Source organism: Schistocerca gregaria, chromosome 8 (genome assembly GCF_023897955.1).
Source record: "Schistocerca gregaria isolate iqSchGreg1 chromosome 8, iqSchGreg1.2, whole genome shotgun sequence".
Classification (NCBI taxonomy): domain Eukaryota; kingdom Metazoa; phylum Arthropoda; class Insecta; order Orthoptera; family Acrididae; genus Schistocerca; species Schistocerca gregaria.
The window spans coordinates 80,281,842-80,308,538 of NC_064927.1; the positions used below are offsets into that span (position 1 = coordinate 80,281,842).

General features: G+C 41.2%; 1 protein-coding gene across 1 annotated transcript in view; it reads left to right on the forward strand.

Moving 5' to 3' along the window:
• LOC126284393 (ubiquitin-fold modifier-conjugating enzyme 1) overlaps nucleotides 1–24,993 on the forward strand; it is a 47,850-nt gene extending 22,857 nt beyond the window's left edge. Inside the window, exon 4 of the mRNA XM_049983288.1 lies at nucleotides 24,755–24,993. Coding sequence (XP_049839245.1) covers nucleotides 24,755–24,835 — 81 coding nt within the window. The 3' untranslated portion in view covers nucleotides 24,836–24,993. The remainder of the gene's footprint in view (nucleotides 1–24,754) is intronic.
• Nucleotides 24,994–26,697: the final 1,704 nt, after the last annotated feature.

Consider the following 26,697-nt stretch of genomic DNA (forward strand, 5'->3'; position numbering starts at 1 on the left):
TGACTGTTGTCAGTGGTGAAGAAATCTTTCCACAGGAAAGAATGAGTAAAGGAAATAAGGTCCTTTACAAGTCCAGCATGGTTGAAATTAGGTTTGAGGCTAAAGGGCTGAGACTTCTGCAAGGGTCAGAGTTTTGACAAAAGATTGATAACAGAGTTGTAGGATGGGTGTTCAGGAGCAGTGTGTTGCAGTGTGTTTCATGGAGAGTGGAGGAAGTTTTTTAGGAATGTGGAAGATGTAGTAATTCAGAAAGACATGGTCAGGAAGCTATGAATAGTTGACTGGGGGGAGGTTGGATCAGAGCGGAAGCGCAACAGGCCCAAGATGTAAAGACGATGGGAGAAACCATTTGCACCGCCAGATATTCATACAGACCTTTTTGTCAGTGGAAAAAGGGAAGCCATTGTCAATGCTCCAGGAGTAAAGACGATCAAGACATCACTGAAGACGCGACTGAGTGAGACAGATTGGTGGACAACTGTTACAGATGGCAAAAAAAGGGAAGCCGGATATGTCTGGGGGGGAGGGGGGGGGGGGACAGGCCATTATATGGTTAATGACGATAGCAAAGAGGACGTCACTCAGGATGGAACCCTGAGGCATACTGTTTTCCTGGATCAGAGTGGTGGATTTTTTCTTGGTGATAGGTAATCCCATGTGGGCGCAGGACAGGAATTGTTGGGACAGCTTCCTCAGATGTAGCTGTAAAAGCTGTTGAGAAAAATTTGAGCGCCTACAACCTGTGGCTAAGACCACCTCTTATGCCACCGCTACAATTACAGTTGTAGCCCCATCAGTTCTGCGAGTTCCAGGTGGTTCTCAGAGCTGGAAGACTACACCTGCCTCTTTGGTGGTGGGGGCCACTTCCCTCCTTGTTGCTCCCACACCACCTACCTTGGGGGCACTGTCCCCTCCCCCCCCCCCCCCCCTAACCTTTGGGGACACCAGACCCACTTCTCAGCCAGAGAAGTGTTACTCTTCTTCGGCTCCTCTCGCTAGGAAAAATTCCGTTGGGACCACTCCCTTCCCAGGTTTCTGCTAGTGGGAAAGATGACACCCGCCAATGGCTGAAGTGCCCGAAAGCAGCTGGTCATATGGCTCCACAATCATCCTCATTTCCAGAGACTGAATCAATGGAGCCGTCCCAGCCAGAGAAACTCGAGGATCAGTGAGAGAAATCCAGAAAGAAGACCCCCAAGACCGAGGGAATTGCAGTGACACCCACATGGCCGCTGCCTAAAAGCCCTGCGTCTGTGGATGATGTGAAAATTCTGCCGTCTGCTGAGGACCTAGTTCTCGCCAGACCCTGACGAAATGGATATAGCCTGTTCAGGAAATAAGTTGGTGGTAGCAGGTGACCCAGAGGCATAGACTACCTCATAGAGTGTTTAATGCCTCACAATCATGTCATCCTCCAGTGAAGTTCCAGCGATAATCCCCCCCCCCCCCCCCCCCAACCACCTGGCTGAGCTACAGCAACTGTTAAGCTTTACACTTGCTTTCTGCATTGCCCTCCAGGAAACCTGGTCCCCAGTAATGCAGACCTCTGCTCTCTGTGACTACAGGAGATATTACAAGAACCGTAGTGAATATAATAGTGTCAGGTGGAGTTTGCGTTTATGTCCTGAACTCGGTATGTAGTGAACCTGTGCCCTTTCAAACTACTCTGGAAACGCTGGCTGGCAGGATACGGATGACGCGGGAAATAACTGTTTGCAACATATATCTCCCTCCAGATGGTGCGGTAACCCTGAATGTATTGGCTGCACTGATTGATCAACTCCCTAAACCTTTCCTACTTTCAGGAGATTTTATCACTCATAATCCCTTGTGGGGTAGCACCATGCTTACTGCCCGCAGCAGAGATGTCGAAAATTGACTGGCCCAACTTGACCTCTGCCTCTTAAATACTGGGGATGCCACACATTTCAGTATGGGTCATGGTCGTTACTCGGCCATTGATTTGTCAATTTGCAGCCCAGAACTCCTATCTCATGTCACTACCCCGGCGTCATGCCCATGGACATCTACCCAGATGGGCTTCAAACAAGGCACACTGGGTAGCCTTCACCTCTGCTGTCACCGTTGAATCTTCCCCACATGGTGTCATTGATGTTGTGATTGAGCAGGTGAAAAATGCGATCCCTCATTCTCAAGGGTGCCCCTGGCGAAAGACCATCCTTGGTGGTCGCCAGAAGTCGCTGAGGCAATTAAAGAGTGTCGGCGAGCTCTGCACAGACATAAGCAGCACCCTTCCCTAGAGCACCTAATAGTCCTTAAGCGGCTCCGTGCATGCATTTGCCTGCTTATAAAATGCAGAAACAGGAGTGTCTGGAGAGGTATGTGTTGACCATTGGGTGCCATACATCACCTTCCCAAGTCTGGACAAAGATCAGATGTCTTTTTGGATACCAGACCCCAACAGGTGCCCCTGGCATTAACATCAATGGCGGGCGCTCTACCGAAGCAAATGCAATTGCCGAGCACTATGCTCGAGCTTCTGCGTCTGAGATCTACCCCCCAACCTTTCGCACCCTCAAACGGCAGATGGAATGGGAAGTCCTTACGTTCACTACATGCCACAGTGAACCCTATAACACCCCATTTACAGAGTAGGAGCTCCTCAGCGCCCTTGCACATTGTCCTGACACAGCTCCTGGGCCGGATCGGATCCAGTCAGATGATTAAAAATATCTCGTCTGATGACAAGCGATATCTCCTTGTCATCTTCAACTGGATATGGTGTGATGGCATCCTTCCATCGCAATGGCGGGAGAGCATCATCATTCCGGTGCTAAAACCCGGTAAAAATCTGCTTGATGTGGATAGTTATCATCCCATCAGCCTCACCAACATTATCTGTAAGCTGCTGGAATGTATAGTGTGTCGGTGGTTGTGTTGGGTTCTGGAGTCACATGGCCTACTGGCTCCAGGTCAAGGTGGCTTCCACCAGGGTCGATCTACCGCTGATAATCTTGTGTCCGCAGAGTCTGCCATCCGAACAGCCTTTTCCAGATGCCAACTTCTGGTTGCCATCTTTTTTTACTTATGTAAAGCATATGACACGATCTGGCGGCATCATATCCTTGCCACATTGTATGAGTGGAGTCTCTGGGGTTGGCTTCAGATTTTTATCCAAAACTTTCTGTTACCCCAAACTTTCCGTGTCCAAGTTGGTGCCTCCCATAGTGCCCCCCCCCCCCCCCCCTCCCTCCATATTCACGAGAATGGCATTCTGCAGGGTTCCATATTGAGTGTATCTCTATTTTTAGTGGCCATCAATGGTCTAGCAGCAGCTGTAGGGAAGACGGTCTCACCTTCCCTGTATGTGTATGACTTCTGCATTTCATATTGATCCTCCAGTATTGGTGTTGCTGAGTGGTGTCTACAGGGAGCCATTGGCAAGGAGCAGTCATGGGCTCCAGCACAAGGCTTCCAGTTTTCAGCTATAAAGTCATGTGTCGTGCACTTCTGTCAGTGTCGTACCGTTTGTCTGTAACCTGAACTTCATCTTAATGACAATTCACTCACTGTAGTGGAGATTCTTAGGACTGGTTTTTGATGCCCGATTGACTTGGCTACATCAGCTTAAGAGGTGGCAGCACCTCAGTGCTCTTCGCTGCCTGTGTAAATGGGGGTGTAGATCGCTCTATGCTGCTGCAGCTCTACAGAGCCCTTGTTCAACCCGCCTTGACTATGGGAGTCTGGTCTGTGGGTCATTCGGTGTTGCTCTCAGGATTGCATTTCCTCGATCCAGTTAATCACTGTGGTGTTCGCCTAGTGATGGGGGCTTTTGGAATGAGTCCGGTGACCATTGTCCTGGTGGAGGCAGGAATCCCTCCATTGCATATTCGACATGCATAACTGCTCGCTAGTTATGTTGCGTACATTTGTAGTTCTGAGCATCTGAATTACCGTCTCCTTTTCCCACCCGCAGCAATTCATCTGCCGCATTGGCGGTCCAGGTCAGAGCTCACGATTGCAGTTCAAATGCAATCCCTTCTCTCCGAACTGGAGTCCTTCCCTTTACCTCCTCTACTTGAGGTCCATTCATGTACACCTCGGCTAAAGCTTTGTCTGGACCTTTTGCATGGCTGTAAGGACTCCATTAACCCCGCTGCTCTCCCCTCTAGATTCTTGACATGTTCTGAGTCTGTGAGGTTGTTTACACCTATGGCTTGATGGCTGATGGTAATGTTCGCTTCTCCTATGTCCACAGAGGCCATATTGAACAGCATTCCTTGCCCATTGGCTGAAGTGTATTCACTGCAGAGCTTGTGGCCATATCATGTGCCTTTCAGTACATCCTTTCTTGTTTTGGTGAGTCCCTGAGCAGCTTACAAGCTATCGACCAGTACCACCAACGCTATCCTTTGGTAGCAAGTCCCTGTCCGCCCCAAAACGGTCCAGTCATTCAGTGGTGTTTTCGTGGACCCCAGGACTCATCAGAATCCCAGGCAATGAACTTGCTGACAGGCTGGCCAAACAGGCTACGCAAAAACTGCTCCTGGAGATGGGCATCTCTGAAACTGACCTGCATTGTGTCTTATTCTGCAAGGTTTTTCAGCTTTGGGTGGCGGAGTGGCGTAATAGTATGCAGAACAAACTGTGCGTCATTAAGGAGACTGCAAATGTGTGGAAGTCTTCCATGCAGTTCTCTAGCAGGGAATCAGTTGTCCTCTGCCGGCTCCACATTGGCCATACATGGCTAACGCATGGTTACCGTATTTACTCGAATCTAAGCCGCACTTTTTTTCCAGTTTTTGTAATCCAAAAAACAGCCTGCGGCTTAGAATAGAGTGCAAGGCAAGTGGAGATTCTGAAAAATGTTGGTAGGTGCCGCCACAGCTAACGTCTGCCGTCGAATATATGTAGCGCTACATAGGCATGCTTTGCAGGCACAAAAATAAATACTGGCGCAAAAACCTCTGCGACAGTAAATAAATTTAAAAAAAAAAAAAAGGTGGAAGATGAGCTTTTTTCTCTGCCCCAAGTTTCGACCACTGCCTTTTCATAAATTATCCAACGAAGAAAATACAAATTCCATATTGTACATCATCGAATGTGGCAGCATTTCAATGTACTACGAAAATCTGACTGGCAAGACTGTTTGGGATGTTTGTCAATATGGCCAACTCTATGTTCTGAATTTTTTGCTACCTGTGAGAAGAGATGGTTGCTAATAGGAACTTTTATGTATTGTGAATCACATGCAGTATTCTCTTCACCATAAGAATAATACGAATATAAACTTTTTCCATGTATTCTTTTGTGTTTGCTGCGATCTCAATTAAATCTTGTCTGCCTAATAAACTTCAAAACTGGAGTGAACCAACAGCAAACATGGAAGAATATACATATCATGTCATGTTTATATTCGTATTATTCTTATGCCTAATAGTGATACAGTTAGAAATTAAGCACGGCAATTGACTAGATTTTTAAATCTAAGATGACTCTAATTTCTGTGCAGAATGAAATGTACTAAAGAGGTGTCTGCAAAGATTTTCACATGGAGAAACATTTTCGCTAAACTCTCGTTCAGATCATCATCTCCCACATGCAGTCTATTATTTGATTCTTGTTGGTCATTATCAAAGAAGTCAGCAGTGTAAGTAACAACAAATAGCAGTCTATTACCATTGTTTTGCTAATGAGACGATTCCTCTCCTTTTTTCTTTTTTTTATTGTAAGTGGCGGCAGCATGCAGAAAAGCAAGCCATGCCGCGAGCGGCGACAGGCTGTAAACACGCACTATAAGAATGCGACAAACAATGCATGACGCAGTATAGTAATGCATTTCCAGCTTAGAGTGACATAAACACCTATAACAAAGAGAATGGCACTTATCAGATCAAAGAAAAATAAACAATCTATTCAAACCAGACGAAGCACGTAAAAAAGGAAGGGTACCCGTATAAATAAGGACGGAGCGCCAGACTCATAGCAATGGCTACCTGGTAAAGCTTAACTGCTAAGCTTAAGACTCGAACCAAACTACTGTAGCTGTATCGTTATTCAATCGACCTAAATTGTGTCTCATATTACAATGGACCAACTCTGTTTCGATTTGGAAGTGCTGCCTAAAACTTTTCTCTGTCCTTGAATTTCGAGTCTCAAATTTCAGGTGTGACTTAGATTCAGGGAATTATGTTTTCCTTCATTTCGAGTCTCATTTTCCAGGTGTGGCTTAGATTCGAGTGCGGCTTAGATTCGAGTAAATACGGTACCTCCTCCATCACAAGGACCCACCTCAGAGTTGCTGTGGCTCACAAATGATGGTCGTCCACCTCTTGCTGGACTGACCACAGTTAGCCACTCTGCGACAGACTTAACTTTCCCAGCACCCTACCTTCTGTGTTGGGTGACAATGCCTCAGCAGCAGCTTTAGTTTTACGTTTTATTCGTGAAGGTAGGGGTTATATCATTTGATCTGAGTTTTAGCACATGTCCTTTGTCCCTCTTGTCCTGCATCCTAGGGCTTTTAGGGTGGAGTTTTTAATCTGTTGCAGAGTGGCTGGCTTCTCCTTTTTTTACTCTCATGGTCACCCAGCCCTGGTAATCTGCTTTCTTGTTTTTAATCACCTCTCCCTGTTTCTTGCGTCTCTCTCTGTTTTTCTTGTCCTGTTTTGTCCATTGTAGTGTTTATTGCCCTTGTTTCATTCATCTGGTTCTTCCTTTCTTCTTTGTTTTCTTCTTTCCCTTGGGTAATTTTTCTACTGGGAACAAGGGACCGACGACCTCGTTTCTCCCCCTTTGAAACCAACCAACCAACTTCTCGGCCCTCCCACCAGTGCTGCCCGCTGTATCCGAGCAGTTCTAGGTGCTTCAGTCCGGAACTGTGCGACCGCTTTGGTCGCAGGTTCGAATCCTGCTTCGGGCATGGATGTGTGTGATGTCCTTAGGTAAGTTAGGTTTAAGTAGTTTTATGTTCTACGGGCTGATGACCTCAGATGTTAAGTCCCATAGAGCTCAGAGTCATTTGAACCCTCCCACCAGGAGGAGGTCATTTTAACTAGGCTACGTATTGGGCACTGCCTTTTTATTGATTGTAATTTGATAAGTGGTGCTCCCCCTACACATTGCGCCCAAGTTTTAACTGTCCACCTCCTGATGGACCATTTACATTCCCAGTTGGGTTTGCCATCTTAGTTATCGGATGTTTTAGCAAATGACACACAGGCTGTTGACCGTGTTTTCCTTTTTATCCATCAAAGCAATATGGCGAAGGCACCCTCTATTTCTGTATGGTGTCTTTTGTAACCCTTTCTCCCCATCCCTTTTTTAGCTGCTTTCTCTTATGTCAATTGGGATTGACATATAGTCATTTCTTAACTCCTCTCTGTCTTCGTGTTTTATTGTTTTGACTTGGGCGCGTATGGCCCCAGTTGTTTTCTGCACCCGGCAGCAAAACACAACCACAATAGGTGATAAGGCTGTATGGGGGGCACATTTTGGTGTGGAAGAGATGACAGCTGTCAAAATGCAGGCACTGCAGAAGATTACTAGGTTTAATATGTATAGAAGTGTAGATGGAGCCATCAGAGAGGTGGAGGTGAGCACCCAGGAAGTTTGGGTTGAACGAGAGCAGATGGGACAGATGGAAGAAAGGTGTTGAGGTTATGAAGGAATGAGGGTAGGATGTCTTGGTCCTTAGACCAAATAATGAAGACCTGAGTCAGATAAGGGGTTTGGGGTTTTGTGAGGCTAGAAAGGGTTCCTCTAGATGATGATGATTGGTTTGTGGGGCATTCAGCTGCGCTGTCATCAGATCCCATAAAAAGTCCCAATTTTTTGCACAGTCCCAATTTTTACTCAGTCCAATCTAGCCACTGTCATGGATGATGATGATGATGATGATGATAATAACACGAATACCCTGTTGCAGGGCAGAGAAAATCCCCAACCCAGCCGGGAATCGAACCCGATTCCTCTAGATGGCCCATAAATTGATTAGAATAGGAGGGTGCTATGCGGGTGCCCTTGGCTGTGACACACTTTTAATTGTATACATTGCCTTCAAAGAAGTAATAGTTGTGTGTCAGTATACAGTTGGTAGGGTGTGTGAGGAATGAGGTGGTGGGTTTGGAGTGTGAAGGGTATGAGAAATGTTGGTGTATAGGTAGGTGGCATCAACAGTGACTAGTAGGGGTCCAAGAGGTAAAGGGGTTGGGATGATGGAGAGTCGCTGAAAGAAGTAGTAAGTATCGTGGATGTGAGAAGCTAGGTTTTATGCAATTGATTGGAGTTGTTGGTCAACAAGAATGGAAATTGTTTTGGTTGTAGCATGATAATTTATTACTGTGGGATGTCCAGGTTTGTTGGGTTTATGGTTTTTGGGTTCTTCCACAAGTATCTTGTATTAATCCTCAGGTTTCTTCTTTAGCATTCCATTTGAAAAGCTTAAATTCTCTTCTTGTCTGAACTGTTTGTCAGCCATTACAAGGGTACACCTCAGCAAATAGCTTCAGAAAGTACTTTCTCACACTTAAATTTGAATTTGATGTTAACATATTCCACTTATTTATTTTATGTCCAAACAGTAGAAACTTTTAATACTTAATTGTCATATCTATCTCACTAATTAATATCTGATTTTTACTGAGTATATTCCATTACCCTTGTTGATATTCATCTTGAAACTCTTTCAAAACAGTGTCTTTTCATTCAGTTACATTTCCAAGCCCTTTGCAGTCGCTGAGAGAATTATAATGTTCGCAAAAAATTTAAGACTTCAATTTCTTTTTGCCAAATTTTTAATTTCTTCCCAATTTGCCTCACTGCTTGTTCATTGTGTATATTAATATATTGGAAATAGGTCCTGCCTCACTCCAGTCTCAACTTTTCCTTTTGTGTCTTGTGACTTTTATGGCTAGTCTGATTTCTGTAAATGTTGCAGATAACCTTTCGCTCCCTGTATTTTGTCCTCACTGCATTCAGAATATTCACGTGAACACTGTCAAAACTTTCTCTAAATCTAAAAACACAGTACACACAGATTTGTCAGGCTTCAGTCTTTACATATTCTCGCGTTTCTCCAGAATCCAAAAAAAATTTTCCAAATTTGGCTTCAACCAACCTTTCTACTCTTCTGCAAACAATTCATGTCAGTATTTTGTAACTGTCGTCTTTAACTGGTGGTTCTATATTCACCCCTGCTGCCTTCGGGACTATAATTAGTATATGCCTCCTGAAGTCTGAGGATATTTTGCCTGTGATCTTCCACATCAGGTGGAATAGTTTCATCAGTTCATCTCCCCAGGATCTGAATAATTCTGGGTCACTGCCATCTACTCCTGGTGCCTCTGCAATTTCTTCTCCAGTGCTTTGATTTTTTTTCCCACAGTATCTCATCTCCTGTCTCATCTCCACCTACTTCCTCTTCCTGTTCCGTAATATTCTCTTAAAGTTAGTTTCATTTGTATAACCCAGCTAAGTATTCCTACCATATATCATCCTTAACTTTTGTGCTTAATATTAGCTTGCCACCAAAGCCTGAATGATTGTTCCCCACTAGAATGTGAAGACTTGCGAAAGCTAGGTCAGATGTGGGCCGGTTTCTAATCTCTACTCGGCTGTTATCTGCAGGGGTATTGGAGGTCCTACAATACATTGAGGGCTCAGTTCAGTTTGTGATATATTCCAGTATGACAGTAGTTATGATTGTTACCAGAAAGTAATTCATTAATTTTGTGTAATAAAGAAATCAATTGGAAAAAAGAATAATCAGGTGGTGATAAAAGCAAGGTTCCTTGATGACAATCTCCCTCCTTGATGGTAACAACCCATTGCCAAACCACGAAAGTCTTGGTAGTATTGTTCTTGCTAACACTGCTGTTGGTAGAAACTGAGTACATGTCCTGCCACTGAGGGAAAAACAGAAAAGAAAATACAGAAAGGCAGAATTAAGAGATCAGAGAAAAATACAACTTTACATTACTGAACTCTTGAGCATAAAAGTGCACAAAGATACAGTAGAATGATCCAAGCAGACCATATCTTAATAAAAATGAACTCAGTCTCCTTATTACATAGATAGCATTAATTGATTATCACAGAGGAAGCTGCTATTTGCAATAACAAAGAATGAGGTGCAAGAGTAATATACACTGATGAACAAAACCTTACGAGCTCTGCCCACCATAAGACTGAATGCCTCCTGGTGGAGTTGCGAGCATATAATGTGACAAGTAAAGTGTATAACCAGAGCAAAGACAAACTAGGTAATCTTCCTAGTGACTGTGTGAGCCACAAATGGAGAAATTCACTGACCCAAGTGATTTTCAGAAAAGGCATGTTGTTATGGCCCAACATCTGGAATCGAACAGCACTGAAACAGTGAAGATGGCGAGCTGTTTGTGTCCTGTTGTCAGGAGCTTCTATGTATAGTAGTTAAATGGTGAATCCATGAAAAGGTGATAAGGTGTTGAAAGTCCACACCTCATCAGAGAATGTCTGCCTGCTCTGTAAACCAGGCTGAGCTGTAATCTAATGGCAAACTGCAGTGCTGGTGCAGACACAAATGTTTCAGAACAGACCATTTTGACCATGTTTTTAAACATGGGAACCCACAGCATATGACCCCTACATATTTTCTTGTTGATCCTACAATATTGCAGTGGACACAGAATCATTGAGATCTGACCATAAGTCAACATAAATGTGTCACCTTGATGGATGAACTGTTTTTCTTGTTACAACAGGTTGACAATTGTGTCTAAAAATGGCATCATCCAGACAAATATCTGCTCAAAAAGTGCACTGTGCTGTGGGCAATGGTTGTTGGAGCTGCATTATGCTATGGAGGCCGTCACCTGTGCTTTGATAGGGCTTGTGATAGTAGTCGAAGGCACTGTGACGAACTTTATGAACATTATCATAGACCCTTCATTCTTGATGTCTTCTGCAACAGCAGTGGTATCTTCCAGAAGGATAACTGTCCGATTCATAGGACCAGGACAGAACCACAATAGTTTTTGGAGAGCAGGGAACTAATTTTCTGAATGATGCTCTCACCATTTGACTGAAATTATTTTTATTTTATTGTTATCGTTTCGGCCTTAGGCCATATTCATGTACAGAAACACATTTATATGTCAAAAAACATCAAACTGGTATAAAAGTCCTTTTTGAAAAAGCATATCTGGTCATACAGGCCAGATTTGTCGTTCATAAAATTTAATTGTTTTGAAGAGGTCTTCACTTTTACTAATGACAGATCTGGCCAATATGACTAGATGTACTTTTTTTAACAAGGACTTGTATTTCATGCCAGTATGTCGTCTTATGACTTACTTAAGTTTTTGTACTTGAAAATGGCCTAAAGACAAAACAATAACACTTATTACAGTCAAATGGCAGCAGCATCATTTGAAACATTTACCATGACTGTAGCTCCCCAAAATAAAAATTATAAATATGGAACTAATGTTTACAACTCGACCACCAAATGATCCTGATTGGAAACTGGTGGGACACATCAGGCACCAGTTTTGTAATCACAAACCACTGGTGTGTAATTGAACAGTGGAAAATTCAGGATGGAATGTAACAATATTGTGAAAAGGAAAGTTGCTACTCTCCATATAGCGGAGATACTGAGTCGCAGATAGGTACAACCAAAAGACTGTCACAAATATAGCTTTCGACCAGTAAGGCCTTTGTCAGTTTGTAAATGAGAAGTAATTGTGGTTATTGGTTTGGAATATGTCGGACGTTGGGAAAGGTAGTGTTGAATAGCGATAAGGCCATGGGCATTAGAGATGTTAGTGTAAAGGGAGGTAGTATCAATAGTGACGAGCAGGGCACTGACGAAGGCCTTACTGGCCAAAAGCTATACTTGTGACAGTCTTTTTGTTGTGCATCTTCGCAGTATGGTCTGTAATTGATCTACATATACATCCATACTCTTGAAAATATGAAACGATTGTACAGCATCAACGCCTGGGAGTCTCAACCTGGGGAAGTTATACCACAGAGTTGCAAGTCTTTCCAGTTGATGCTGTGTCAGGCAATTTGCGTGTTGATGGTGACGAAATGACGACTGGGACAATACGACACCCATCCCTGAGCAGAGATTTCAACCCGGTCGTGAATCAAGCCTGGGATTGCTGCATGGCAGTGAAATGTGCTGACCACTCAGCTAAGAAGATCGACCATACTCTGCAAATCGCTGTGAAGAGTATGGCTGAGGCTACCTCCCATTTACTACTTATTGGGCCATTTTACCTCATTCACTTGTGGAGTGTAGGAAGAATAATTTCTTAATCACCTGTGTGTGCATTGTAAATAGTCTAACATTGTCTTCATGGTCCCTACGGTCCTAGATTTGTCACTTAAATTTGCTTCTTGAAACTAAACAGGCTTTCATAGAACAATTATTTTCATCCCATAAGACCTTACCATAGAACAATTTGCTTCTGTCATTTAACATTTGCCGTACCGAGCGAGGTGGCGCAGTGGTTAGACACTGGACTCGCATTCAGGGGGACGACGGTTCAATCCCGCGTCCGGCCATCCTGATTTAGGTTTTCCGTGATTTCCCTAAATCATTCCAGGCAAATGCCGGGATGGTTCCTCTGAAAGGGCACGGCCGACTTCCTTCCCCATCTTTCCCTAATCCGATGAGACCGATCGATGACCACGCTGTCTGGTCTCCTTCCCCAACCAACCAACCATTTAACATTTGCCAGTTCTGTTCTTTCAGCATCTCTGTGACTGTCCATTTCGTTTATATGTGCATTACCTCCTGTGAGTCTCATTTTCTGTGGATCCCTACACACTTGAGTAATTTTCTAGGTGGATCACTCTCACGAGTGACTTGTAAGCAATCTTCATTGTAGTACACTACTGATAAACCAAAGTTTGCCACCTGCTTCAATTGTGTGGCTGAGCCTAGGTGATAGTGCCTTTTCATGTCCCTATAGATTATTACAGCCTGATACCTGTATCAGTAGACAGATTCCAGTTGTGATGAACATTTTAGCCATTGTTGTTGTTGTTGTCTTCAGTACTGAGACTGGTTTGATGCAGCTCTCCATGCTACTCTATCCTGTGCAAGCTGCTTCATCTCCCAGTACCTACTGCAACATACATCCTTCTGAATCTGCTTAGTGTACTCATCTCTCGGTCTCCCTCTACGATTTTTACCCTCCACGCTGCCCTCCAATGCTAAATTTGTGATCCCTTGATGCCTCAGAACATGTCCTACCAACCGATCCCTTCTTCTGGTCAAGTTGTGCCACAAACTTCTCTTCTCCCCAATCCTATTCAATACCTCCTCATTAGTTACGTGATCTATCCACCTTATCTTCAGTATTCTTCTGTAGCACCACATTTCGAAAGCTTCTATTCTCTTCTTGTCCAAACTAGTTATCGTCCATGTTTCACTTCCATACATGGCTACACTCCAAACAAATACTTTCAGAAACGACTTCCTGATACATAAATCTATATTCGATGTTAACAAATTTCTCTTCTTCAGAAATGCTTTCCTTGCCATTGCCAGTCTACATTTTATATCCTCTCTACTTCGACCATCATCAGTTATTTTACTTCCTAAATAGCAAAACTCCTTTACTACTTTAAGTGTCTCATTTCCTAATCTAATTCCCTCAGCATCACCCGATTTAATTTGACTACATTCCATTATCCTCGTTTTGCTTTTGTTAATGTTCATCTTATATCCTCCTTTCAAGACACTGTCCATTCCGTTCAACTGGTCTTCCAAGTCCTTTGCCGTCTCTGACAGAATTACAATGTCATCGGCGAACCTCAAAGTTTTTACTTCGTCTCCATGGATTTTAATACCTACTCCAAATTTTTCTTTTGTTTCCTTTACTGCTTGCTCAATATACAGATTGAATAACATCGGGGAGAGGCTACAACCCTGTCTCACTCCTTTCCCAACCACTGCTTCCCTTTCATGCCCCTCGACTCTTATTACTGCCATCTGGTTTCTGTACAAATTATAAATAGCCTTTCGCTCCCTGTATTTTACCCCTGCCACCTTTAGAATTAGAAAAAGAGTATTCCAGTCAACATTGTCAAAAGCTTTCTCTAAGTCTACAAATGCTAGAAACGTAGGTTTTCCTTTTCTTAATCTTTCTTCTAAGATAAGTCGTAAAGTCAGTATTGCCTCACGTGTTCCAACATTTCGACGGAATCCAAACTGATCCTCCCCGAGGTCTGCATCTACCAGTTTTTCCATTCGTCTGTAAAGAATTCGCGTTAGTATTTTGCAGCCGTGGCTTATTAAACTGATAGTTCGGTAATTTTCACATCTGTCAGCACCTGCTTTCTTTGGGATTGGAATTATTATATTCTTCTTGAAGTCTGAGGGTATTTCGCCTGTCTCATACATCTTGCTCACCAGCTGGTAGAGTTTTGTCATGACTGGCTCTCCCAAGGCCGTCAGTAGTTCTAACGGAATGTTGTCTACTCCGGGGGCCTTGTTTCGACTCAGGTCTTTCAGTGCTCTGTCAAACTCTTCACGCAGTATCGTATCTCCCATTTCGTCTTCATCTACATCCTCTTCTATTTCCATAATATTGTCCTCAAGTACATCGCCCTTGTATAAGCCTTCTATATACTCCTTCCACCTTTCTGCCTTCCCTTCTTTGCTTAGAACTGGGCTGCCATCTGAGCTCTTGATATTCATACACGTGGTTCTCTTCTCTCCAAAGGTCTCTTTAATTTTCCTGTAGGCAGTATCTATCTTACCCCTAGTGAGATAAGCTTCTACATCCTTACATTTGTCCTCTAGCCATCCCTGTTTAGCCATTTTGCACTTCCTGTCGATCTCATTTTTGAGACGTTTGTATTCCTTTTTGCCTGCTTCATTTACTGCATTTTTATATTTTCTCCTTTCATCAATTAAATTCAATATTTCTTTTAGCCATAGTGTACTTCAATTCTGCATTTTATTAACTACCAACACATTTCTAGACATTTAAAGCAAATTGCCAATCTTTTTACTACTTTGAAATCCTATAACTTCACTGAATAAAAATTAAAAAAAGATACTACTTTATCTATAAGTTCATAACCTACAAAAAGTCTGAGTTTACTGTTAATATTGTCTGAAAAGTCATTAATATACAATATGAACAGGTAAGATTCCAACACACCTCCATGTGACACACTTGAAGCTACTTCTGCACCTGTCTATGACTCTCCATCCAGTATAACATGCTGTGTTCTCCCCAGCAAGAGTTGCTCAATCATTGGTTGGTTCACCATACTGTTGTACTTTTAATATCAAGCTTATGAGTGGTACTGACAAGGGAACCTCCCCATCGCACCCCCCTCAGATTCAGTTTTAAGTTGGCACAGTGGATAGGCCTTGAAAAACTGAACACAGATCAGTCGAGAAAACAGGAAGAAGTTGTGTGGAACTATGAAAAAAATTAGTAAAATATACAAACTGAGTAGACCATGCGAAGATAGGCAACATCAAGGACAATGGAAGTCAGGGAGCGCCGTGGTCCCGTGGTTAATGAGAGCAGCTACGGAACGAGAGGTCCTAGGTTCAAGTCTTCCCTTAAGTGAAAAGTTTAATTTTGTATTATTAGTTTATGTGACAAACTCTTATGTTTTCATCACTTCTTCGAGAGTGATTATCACATCCACAAGAAAACCTATATCAGGCAAGGTAGAAGAATCTTTTTACCCATTCGCTAAGTGTACCAGTTAGGTGGGCCGACAACTTATTCCTGTCATGTGACGCACATGCCGTCACCAGTGTTGTATAGAATATATCAGACGTGTTTTCCTGTGGAGGAATCGGTTGACCTATGACCTTGCGATCAAATGTTTTCGGTTCCCATTGGAGAGGCAGATCCTTTCGTCTACTAATCGCACGGTTTTGCGGTGCGGTCGCAAAACACAGACACTAAACTTATTACAGTGAACAGAGACGTCAGTGAACGAACCGACAGATCATAACTTTGCGAAAATAAAGTAAAATTTTCAGTCGAGGGTAGACTTGAACCAAGGACCTCTCGTTCCGCCGCTACTCACACTAACCACAAGACCATGGCGCTCCTGAGTTCACACTCTCCTTGATGTTACCTATCTTCCGCAAGGACTACTCAGTTTGTATATTTTGCTTATTTTTTTCATAGTTCCACACAACTTCCTGTTTTCTCGATTGATCTGTGTTCAGTTTTTCAAGGTCTATCTACTCTGCCAACTTATAACTAAATCTGAAGGGGGTGCGATGGGGAGGTTCCCTTGTGAGTGAAATACCTTTTGGAAGGCCTTCGGATGTCACATGAGAAAGGTGTGAGTTGGGTTTCACATTTACAGGAATTGCGTGATCTGCACAGACAACTAGTGGCACATATCTCGGGTAGCCTACTAATTAGTTGTTGAAAGAACACCACCTGTAAACAGGTCAACAAGTTTAAACTTTTTTCTGCACCTTGTTTGCAAATGGATGAATTTGCATAATTTTAGGGTCCTGAATTCTACTGGTAAAATCAGTTTTTCTCTATCACATCACATTTCCTAGATAGACAGCAGAATAAAAACAGAAACAAACAAACAAACAAACAAACAAGAAATATTCATTCAGAACTTTAAAACTCAATACAATTAAATATTTATATATGTACTTGACAACAATAAGAGATCTAAATTAATTCACAACATATTTTCAACTTTTTACTTTCTGTGCTGTTTGAAAAATGCTCTTCTTTTGTCTTCCATTTTTTCACTCTCAGTAACAAGACCCCAACAGTGGTTGCTCATCATCAGAGGGTTCCAATGACCTTGATAATAGCATTTCATCATACAAATTTCTCAGTGAAAGTGTTCACCTTGCTAGTTGCTCATGACTCCAAAATTTTCTGGAAAGATATCAAGGTAAGAGTATAAAAAGTGAATTTTTAATGAAATTCTGCACCTCATGTTCTTGCATGTGTCAAACAGATAGTTCATAATGGAAACGTGGTTATCATCTCTTCTGTTGCCCAAAAACCCCATCACAATTGCTTTAAAGGAGATGAGCATCTAATTCAATGTCAAAGGTTGGACTTTTCATCAATTTTTTAAAATGCCATCCAACAAATATACCTTCCTGCAGCTTTGCTTCACTCAATTTAGGAATATTTTCTATCAAATTATTGAAGGCCCAATAGTAAAAAAATAACTTTAAAACTCGGAAATCTTACTTGCTAGAACACTTTGAAAAGTAGATTCAGATTCTACAGACCAAACTACATATTAATTGATGTATCACAACACAGATGCATTGGTATAATCAGAATTGTCATTAACAAGCTAATGAAAAAAAAAAACTATGACTGGTAATCTGTGCAAGGGAATAATCAATCATATGAAGTCCACGGGTAGTGCAACCTCCGGGCCTTCCTGTGTTCACTTATGTTTCACACATTTTATAATGTCACCTACCCACTTCCATTAGTGCATCATTTCAGAGTTTTCTTACCTTTTGGAATCCACTAGAGATACTTCAAAAATCCATTTACCTGACTGCAGGCTCTGCCCATCCTCATGTCATTTGCATTACAGCCATATTAAGTCATCTGCTCTAGTCTGTTCCCCCAGTCCATTTCTATTTTCCATGTGCAGCGTGCATCTCTCAATTCTTTCCTGATAAATCGTCATTTGTGAATGGTTTTGGGATTAGAAGTCTGCCTTGCTGCTAAAATAGGCAACAAACTATGATTGTAAACTTTGCAGAGACATGTTGAGTACTCTGTTTTGAAAACTCCATGTAGCCTACTTATACAATTATTTCCTTTACTGTGTTGTTGTATCCAACTGATGTTAATACAAAACAAAAAAGTCTACTGGTTTTGTGACTACGTTGTTAGTCTGTACTTTTTATGTGTTGGTTACATATTATTTTAATCTCATTGTAATTGATTTTAAGCCTACTTTTCAATTTGCTCTGTGAAGTTCTGCCAGTCGTTGGCGATGTGTTTCAGCACTGGAAGCAAAACATGCAGTATTCCCTCTCCCCCCCCCCCTTTTTTATGCAGGGATTTACTCTTGCCACATTGTTTTTCAGGATATGACGAAGACCTACAAACATCAACAAAACACATTTATTCTATTTTTGTTGCACATTTTAGAACTCTCTCTCTCTCTTTTATGCCAGATGAAATCTTTTGTTCTGGTTTTAGATTGTTTTAGTTTATTTTTAGTCAGTGTTTGAGTTTCAGTTTTTGGATGCAAAAGTTGAATGGTCATTTGTTCGCACTATTTCTTGCTTGGATTCTCCAAGTACTTGTTGAATGCACTTTGCGGGTTTCAGCTGCTTCTTAGATACTGGTATTGAACTCTGATGTTTTGTGTGATTTTTTTAAAGATTATGCTGTAATTTTTCTTTGCTTCATATCTATTTTCTTACAGTAAATTTATTTGGGAATTATTTTATGTAATTGTTAATGTTTTGGACATTATTTAGAATTTCTTCACTTAGAATTTCCTTGTTCCTTTTAAAATAACCTTGAGAACACAATGGTGTTTGTGGTCAGCATAATAGGTCACACAGAAACCTTTAAATAAAAATTTTGAGATAAAGTCAACAGGCACCACATGTTAGAGTAACAGTACAGAAAAACTCCATTAACTTGAGTGATTGCACCTTTTCCAGTTTCTGTGCCTTAAGTTCAGCACTGTAGTACAGAAATCTTTTTCTTAAGAGTTACGGCTTACCTGTGATTAATCCAGCTCCACACACTATTTTTAAAATGTAAATACAATTCAAATTAATAGCAAAAGATATTTAAGAGTGCATTGCCAATTCCATTGGTGTGACTTTTCATGAACTTCCTCCCATGTTTCTCTAGTCATTTTGTTCACTGTAACTTCTAAAAATTGTCTTGCAGGTTGTTTTAAAAGCTGTATATAGCCTTTTAGTCAATAAATTTGTTGTGTAGTCTAAGCTGTAAAACCTGTACATTAGTATGCCTTACAAACAAAGGCAATAAGGCTGGAATCATTGACCAGTATCTCTGCGAACATGCTGGGAAAGATTACATACACTTGTCAGCACAAAAGTGGTCGTTGAAAACTATAGTCAGTCAGTCTAATACAGCATTTTCTGGATTTTTTTGGGAGCACACTGTAGAGAAATTACTACTTGAAATATTATGTAAAAATGGTCCTGTCTGTTTGTCTGTTTCTTGACCTATTCCAAGAAGGCACAACAAATTTTTTGTAAATAAAATTCTCAGTTATTACATAAAGTTACTCTACATGGACCCTTAACAGGAAAATTTTTGCTGGGTATCACTGTAGCTGAATGACCAACCTGTAGGCTTTCTACGAAGGCAGAGATTTAATTTCATGTTAGGTTGCAACAGGTTTTTTGTATTAAGATTTACGTACCATCTGGAAAATATCCCTCTATTCCACTGATGTACAATTAATTTTCCACAGTAGATGTAACAGTTTTTAGACTTGGTCAATTAGGGTCACTTCTGGTGGCAAGTAGGATCAAAAGATGATTATTCAGCATATACAAAACCAGCACAAAACATACATGTTCCTATGATCATATTACTGAATTGTGGCAAGGGGAGGCTGCACTAACCTACCTACTTATTTTGGTGTGCTTTGGCACCCCAAATGGGCCCAATCAACAGTAAATCTTGTAAGGATGACTCAGTTCACTACACCTTCCTTTTTGAAAAAGTATGTAATCATAACACAGATCATTTAATATTATTGTTCTGGCAGTCCCTTCCCGAAGTTCACCTTAACAATATGTCATGATAAATCTTGTAAAACCTTTCAAAATACACTTCTTCTGCACCATGCATGTTGAATAAAAGACACTGAGGCACTCACATTTCTTTGGTCTAATAGTAATTGGAAAAGAAACTTGGATTATATTTATGAAATGTATCTGTCTGTACGGTTAATGGTAAGAGACTGTGTGAGTAATGATACAAACAAAATGTGCTGTGATTATCTGATGTACCATATTCTATTATTCTGGCCTGTATTACAAAAAATATTATGAAAAGGATAGATTGCTACTAACAGTAGAGAGGAGATGGTGAGTCACAGTCACAGCAAAAAAAACTGCTGGTCTGGCCTCAACAACCAGAGACAGTGGTTATGTGTGTGCCAGCTGTGTTCCAATGAATGTCTATTTCAGGAGGCAGCCTTCTGGCCAAAAGCTTACGTGTCCAATAGATTTTTTATTGTACCTGTCTGCAACTCAACACTCCACTATATGGTGAATACCGATATGTCCTTTTCATAATATTGTCATTATTCCATCCTGGATTTTCCATTGTTTGATCTTGTCTATATTATGTTATTCTGTAATTATTGCAGTAGTAAAGTTAATCTTTAGTTGTATTAAATACATTTAATTATTCAGCTGGAAAAATAAAAACGTGATTGTGGTGATTTGAACACATGATGTCCTGGCTGGTTGCGATGTCTCTTGATGCTTTTTCTTCCCAAAAACTTAAGTTCTAGTGATTTAGAGAGACTAAACTGCTTACCTTACTTTTGTAGAACCGTCTCAGGTAAAGGGTAACGTCATTCGTAATTTATGACGTTAAATATTATGCGCACAAGTGATGGTAGTATTTTGCTGCATTGACTGACAGTCTTAAAGCAGCAAGGATCTGTTTTGTCGCCCAGTGTACTCATTTTATAGGTAATGCTATGATCCAGTTAGTATGACAAGTATATTTTGGGTGACTCGTATGTTTCTTACAAGATCAGTCTCCCATATAGTTGTCACCTGCAGTGCAGGAATGATTTGCAGAATAGAACAAGGTTCTCTTTGAAACTCGTAAACTCTTTGTCTTACTCACACCAAAATCCACAGTCAACATTTTGAATTCAGTGCTTAACTTTATTCCATTTTTCAATTAAAATTGAATGCAAATTCTTTGATCCATCTTTTTTGAAATAAAAAACCACAGAGCACTTGAAAACACACATAACCTTTTCAATTGTCAGGAATAAACTAAATATTCAAAACAGCTCAAAATGGAATCATACATCAGGAACATGTGTACCAACAAGTTAGAAAATAAACTGAAAATCATATGTATAAAGTCTGTGTAATTACAAAATACCCATTACTTTTTTATCACACCTCATACTGCTCTACATTATTCCAGTGGTAGAGGAAATAGCTGAAAGATGGAGTTGTTTAAATGTAACTGACTGTTTTTTCCTGAATACTTACTGAATTTTATTTATCCGTTTATTGTTCCTCTCCCCATGAACCATGGACCTTGCCATTGGTGGGGAGGCTTGCGTGCCTCAGCGATACAGATAGCCGTACCGTAGGTGCAACCACAACGGAGTGGTATCTGTTGAGAGGCCAGACAAACGTGTGGTTCCTGAAGAGGGGCAGCAGCCTTTTTAGTTGTTGCAGGAGCAACAGTCTGGATGATTGAGTGATCTGGCCTTGTAACACTAACCAAACCGGCCTTGCTGTGCTGGTACTGCGAACGGCTGAAAGCAAGGGGAAACTACAGCCGTAATTTTTCCCGAGGGCATGCAGCTTTACTGTATGATTAAATGATGATGGCGTCCTCTTGGGTAAAATATTCCGGAGGTAAAATAGTCCCCCAATAGGATCTCCGGGCGGGGACTACTCAAGAGGATGTCGTTATCAGGAGAAAGAAAACTGGCGTTCTACGGATCGGAGCGTAGAATGTCAGATCCATTAATCGGGCAGGTAGGTTAGAAAATTTAAAAAGGGAAATAGATAGGTTAAAGTTAGATATAGTGGGAATTAGTGAAGTTCGGTGGCAGGAGGAACAAGACTTCTGGTCAGGTGACTACAGGCTTATAAACACAAAATCAAATAGGGGTAATGCAGGAGTAGGTTTAATAATGAATAGGAAAATAGGAATGCGGGTAAACTACTACAAGCAGCATAGTGAACGCATTATTGTGGCAAAGATAGATACGAAGCCCACACCTACTACAGTAGTACAAGTTTATATGCCAACTAGCTCTGCAGATGACGAAGAAATTGAAGAAATGTATGATCAAATAAAAGAAATTATTCAGATAGTGAAGGGAGACGAAAATTTAATAGTCATGGGTGACTGGAACTCGGTAGTAGGAAAAGGGAGAGAAGGAAACGTAGGTGGTGAATATGGACTGGGGCAAAGAAATGAAAGAGGAAGCCGCCTGGTAGAATTTTGCACAGAGCACAACTTAATCATAGGTAACATTTGGTTCAAGAATCATAAAAGAAGGCTGTATACATGGAAGAACCCTGGAGATACTAAAAGGTATCAGATAGATTATATAATGGTAAGACAGAGATTTAGGAACCAGGTTTTAAATTGTAAGACATTTCCAGGGGCAGATGTGGACTCTGACCACAATCTATTGGTTATGACCTGTAGATTAAAACTGAAGAAACTGCAAAAAGGTGGGAATTTAAGGAGATGGGACCTGGATAAACTGAAAGAACCAAAGGTTGTACAGAGTTTCAGGGAGAGCATAAGGGAACAATTGACAGGAATGGGGGAAAGAAATATAGTAGAAGCAGAATGGGTAGCTTTGAGGGATGAAGTAGGGAAGGCAGCAGAGGATCAAGTCAGTAAAAAGACTAGGGCTAGTAGAAATCCTTAGGTGACAGAATAAATATTGAATTTAATTGATGAAAGAAGAAAATATAAAAATGAAGCAGGCAAAAAGGAATACAGACGTCTCAAAAATGAGATCGACAGGAAGTGCAAAATGGCTAAGCAGGGATGGCTAGAGGACAAATGTAAGGATGTAGGGGCTTATCTCACTAGGCATAAGATAGATACTGCCTACAGGAAAATTAAAGAGACCTTTGGAGATAGGAGAACCACTTGTATGAACATCAAGAACTCGGACGGAAACCCAGTTCTAAGCAAAGAAGATAAAGCAGAAAGGTGGAAGGAGTATGTAGAGGGTCTATACAAGGGCGATATACTTGAGGACAATATTATGGAATTGGAAGAGGATGAAGATGAAGATGAAATGGGAGATACGATACTGCGTGTAGAGTATGACAGAGCACTGAAAGACCTGAGTCGAAACAAGGCCCCTGGAGTGACAACATTCCATTGGAACTACTGACGGCCTCGTGAGAGTCAGTCCTTACAAAACTCTACCATCTGGTGAGCAAGACGTATGAGACAGGGGAAATACCCTCAGACTTCAAGAAGAACATAATAATTCCAATCCCAAAGAAAGCAGGTGTTGACAGATGTGAAAATTACCGAACTATCAGTTTAATAAGTCACAGCTGCAAAATACTAACACGAATTTTTTACAGACGAATGGAAAAACTAGTAGAAGCTGACCTCGGGGAAGATCAGTTTGGCTTCCGTAGAAATGTTGGAACACGTGAGGCAATACTGACCCTACGACTTACCTTAGAAGAAAGAATAAGGAAAGGCAAACCTACGTTTCTAGTATTTGTAGACTTACAGAAAGCTTTTGACAATGGTGACTGGAATACTCTCCTTCAAATTCTGAAGGTGGCAGGGGTAAAATACGGGGAGCGAAAGGCTATTTACAATTTGTACAGAAACCAGATGGCAGTTACGAGTCGAGGGGCATGAAATGGAAGCAGTGGTTGGGAAAGGAGTGAGACAGGGTTGTAGTCTCTCCCTGATGTTATTCAATCTGTATATTGAGCAAGCAGTAAAGGAAACAAAAGAAAAATTTGGAGTAGGTATTAAAATCCATGGAGAAGAAATAAAAACTTTGAGGTTCACCGATGACATCGTAATTGTGTCAGAGACAGCAAAGGACTTGGAAGAGCAGTTGAACGGAATGGACAGTGTCTTGAAAGGAGGATATAAAATGAACATCAACAAAAGCAAAACGAGGATAATGGAATGTAGTCGAATTAAATCGGGTGATGCTGAGGGAATTAGATTAGGAAATGAGACACTTAAAGTAGTAAAGGAGTTTTGCTATTTGGGGAGCAAAATAACTGATGATGGTCGAAGTAGAGAGGATATAAAATGTAGACTGGCAATGGCAAGGAAAGCGTTTCTGAAGAAGAGAAATTTGTTAACATCGAGTATAGATTTAAGTGAAAGGTAGTCTTTTCTGAAAGTATTTGTATGGAGTGTAGCCATGTATGGAAGTGAAACATGGACGATAAATAGTTTGGACAAGAAGAGAACAGAAGCTTTCGAAATGTGGTGCTACAGAAGAATGCTGAAGATTAAATGGGTAGATCACATAACTAATGAGGAAGTATTGAATAGGATTGGGGAGAAGAGAAGTTTGTGGCACAACTTGACCAGAAGAAGGGATCGGCTGGTAGGACATGTTCTGAGGCATCAAGGGATCACCAATTTAGTATTGGAGGGTAAAAATTGTAGAGGGAGACCAAGTGATGAATACAGTAAGCAGATTCAGAAGGACGTAGGTTGCTTTAGGTACTGGGAGATGAAGAAGCTTGCACAGGATAGAGTAGCATGGAGAGCTGCATCAAACCAGTCTCAGGACTGAAAACAACAACAACAACAACAACAACGTTTATTGTTTGGTAACTGATTTGTACATATTGGTGATCTCTAATAGGACCATGCCTAGTATGACACTATGATGTTCAAACCCACTTTCAGATTGAAAATAGCTTTACTTTATCTATTGCTCATTGTTGTAAAATAATGTGTTCTCACCGGTCTCATTAAATTACTTGAAAAATTGGATCTTAACAGAAACAAATATGCTGGCATGTTTTGGAAATAACATCTGTTTTCAGAAAAATTAAGATATGACATTATTGTTGCAGTTGGGACCATGGTTGGCAGTGGAGATTCCAGATATGGTTGAGAAAGGAGTCATTTCGTACAAGGAAAAATCGGAGGGATGACCCATATGAAGAGAATAGGACAAATCAGATTTGGTGTCGACAACAAATGACATCCAGAAATTCACTGGCTGTGAATGTCATTCCTTGACCATAATTTCTATTGTACTTTTGCGTGCACATGTATGAAAAGTTGACATACAGAGATATTTGTGATTTAATGTAATGTCTGTTTCTATCTTGTACATTTTTTTGAAAGAATGTAGTGTCCTTATGCTGGCTATAAAGATGCATATGATGTTGTTTTGAAAGAATATTGTATTAAATATTGTGTATCATGGATATACAGGGTGTTACAAAAAGGTACGGCCAAACTTTCAGGAAACATTCCTCACACACAAAGAAAGAAAATATGTTATGTGGGCATGTGTCTGGAAAAGCTTACTTTCCATGTTAGAGCTCATTTTATTACTTCTCTTCAAATCACATTAATCATGGAATGGAAACACACAGCAACAGAACATACCAGCGTGATTTCAAACACTTTGTTACAAGAAATGTTCAAAATGTCCTCCGTTAGCGAGGGTACATGCATCCACCCCCTGTCGCATGGAATCCCTGATGCGCTGATGCAGCCCTGGAGAATGGTGTATTGTATCACAGCCGTCCACAATATGAGCACGAAGAGTCTCTACATTTGGTACCGGGGTTGTGTAGACAAGAGCTTTCAAACGCCCCCATAAATGAAAGTCAGGAGGGTTGAGGTCAGGAGAGCGTGGAGGCCATCGAATTGGTCCACCTCTACCAATCCACCGGTTATCGAATCTGTTGTTGAGAAGCGTACGAACACTTCGACTGAAATGTGCGGGAGCTCCATCGTGCATGAACCACATGTTGTGTCGTACTTGTAAAGGCACATGTTCTAGCATTCCGTATGAAATCATGATAACGTGCTCCATTGAGCGTAGGTGGACGAAATTAAAATGAGGTCTAACATGGAAATTAAGCGTTTCCGGACACATGTCCACATACCATCTTTTCTTTATTTGTGTGTGAGGAATGTTTCCTGAAAGTTTGGCCGTGCCTTTTTGTAACACCCTGTATACTACTGTTTCTCAAAATTGCAACACCCAGAAGAAATAGTCTGAATCGTTCCAGAAACCAGATGATGTGTAGAACAGTGGAACCATAATATGTGATTAAGATTGCAGAGAGATTACATGCACTTATGCCCATCAAAGCCCTCTTTTGTGTGACTGGACAGGTCAGCATTATGCCACACTGTCGGTAGACAGTTGTCAAATGAAGTGGAAACATGCAAGCAAGTGTCGATATACCTTGTTGATGCCAAGGGGTGCAATATCAGCGAATGAGATTTCGAGCAGGGTGGAATCATTAGTTTATAGAAACATGTTTATCACACAGTGACATTGTGGCTCATACAGAGCATGTTGCTACAAGTGTGATGCATGTGTGGAACCAAAGGTCCGAATACAACTACAAGTGAATACTGGATCACATAATGTGACCAGAATGCAGAATGACCACCATCTTGTCTGTATAGTAGTAAGTGATAGAATGGATTCATCCACAGTGTTGGCTGGATAAAAGGAGTACTAGAATGGGTGTGAAGATTTATGTTTATGCAACTTGTGCCATCTACTCGGGGCTGAACTGGTGTAACATGTGCCAATCCCATTAATTTCTGTTCACCATACACTGCAGACTGCAGTGGGCTTGTGAACTCTCACTTTTGTGTTGAGTTGTGAAATATGCTGTTCTCGGATGAGTCCCCCTTCAACTTGACGAACACCAATGATCACATATGTGTTTCACAGTACTGTGTTGAACACAGTTGGGGAGACTGCATTGTTGAGCAGCATAGTGGATAAATGCCAAGAGCGATAGTTTGGGGTATCATTGGC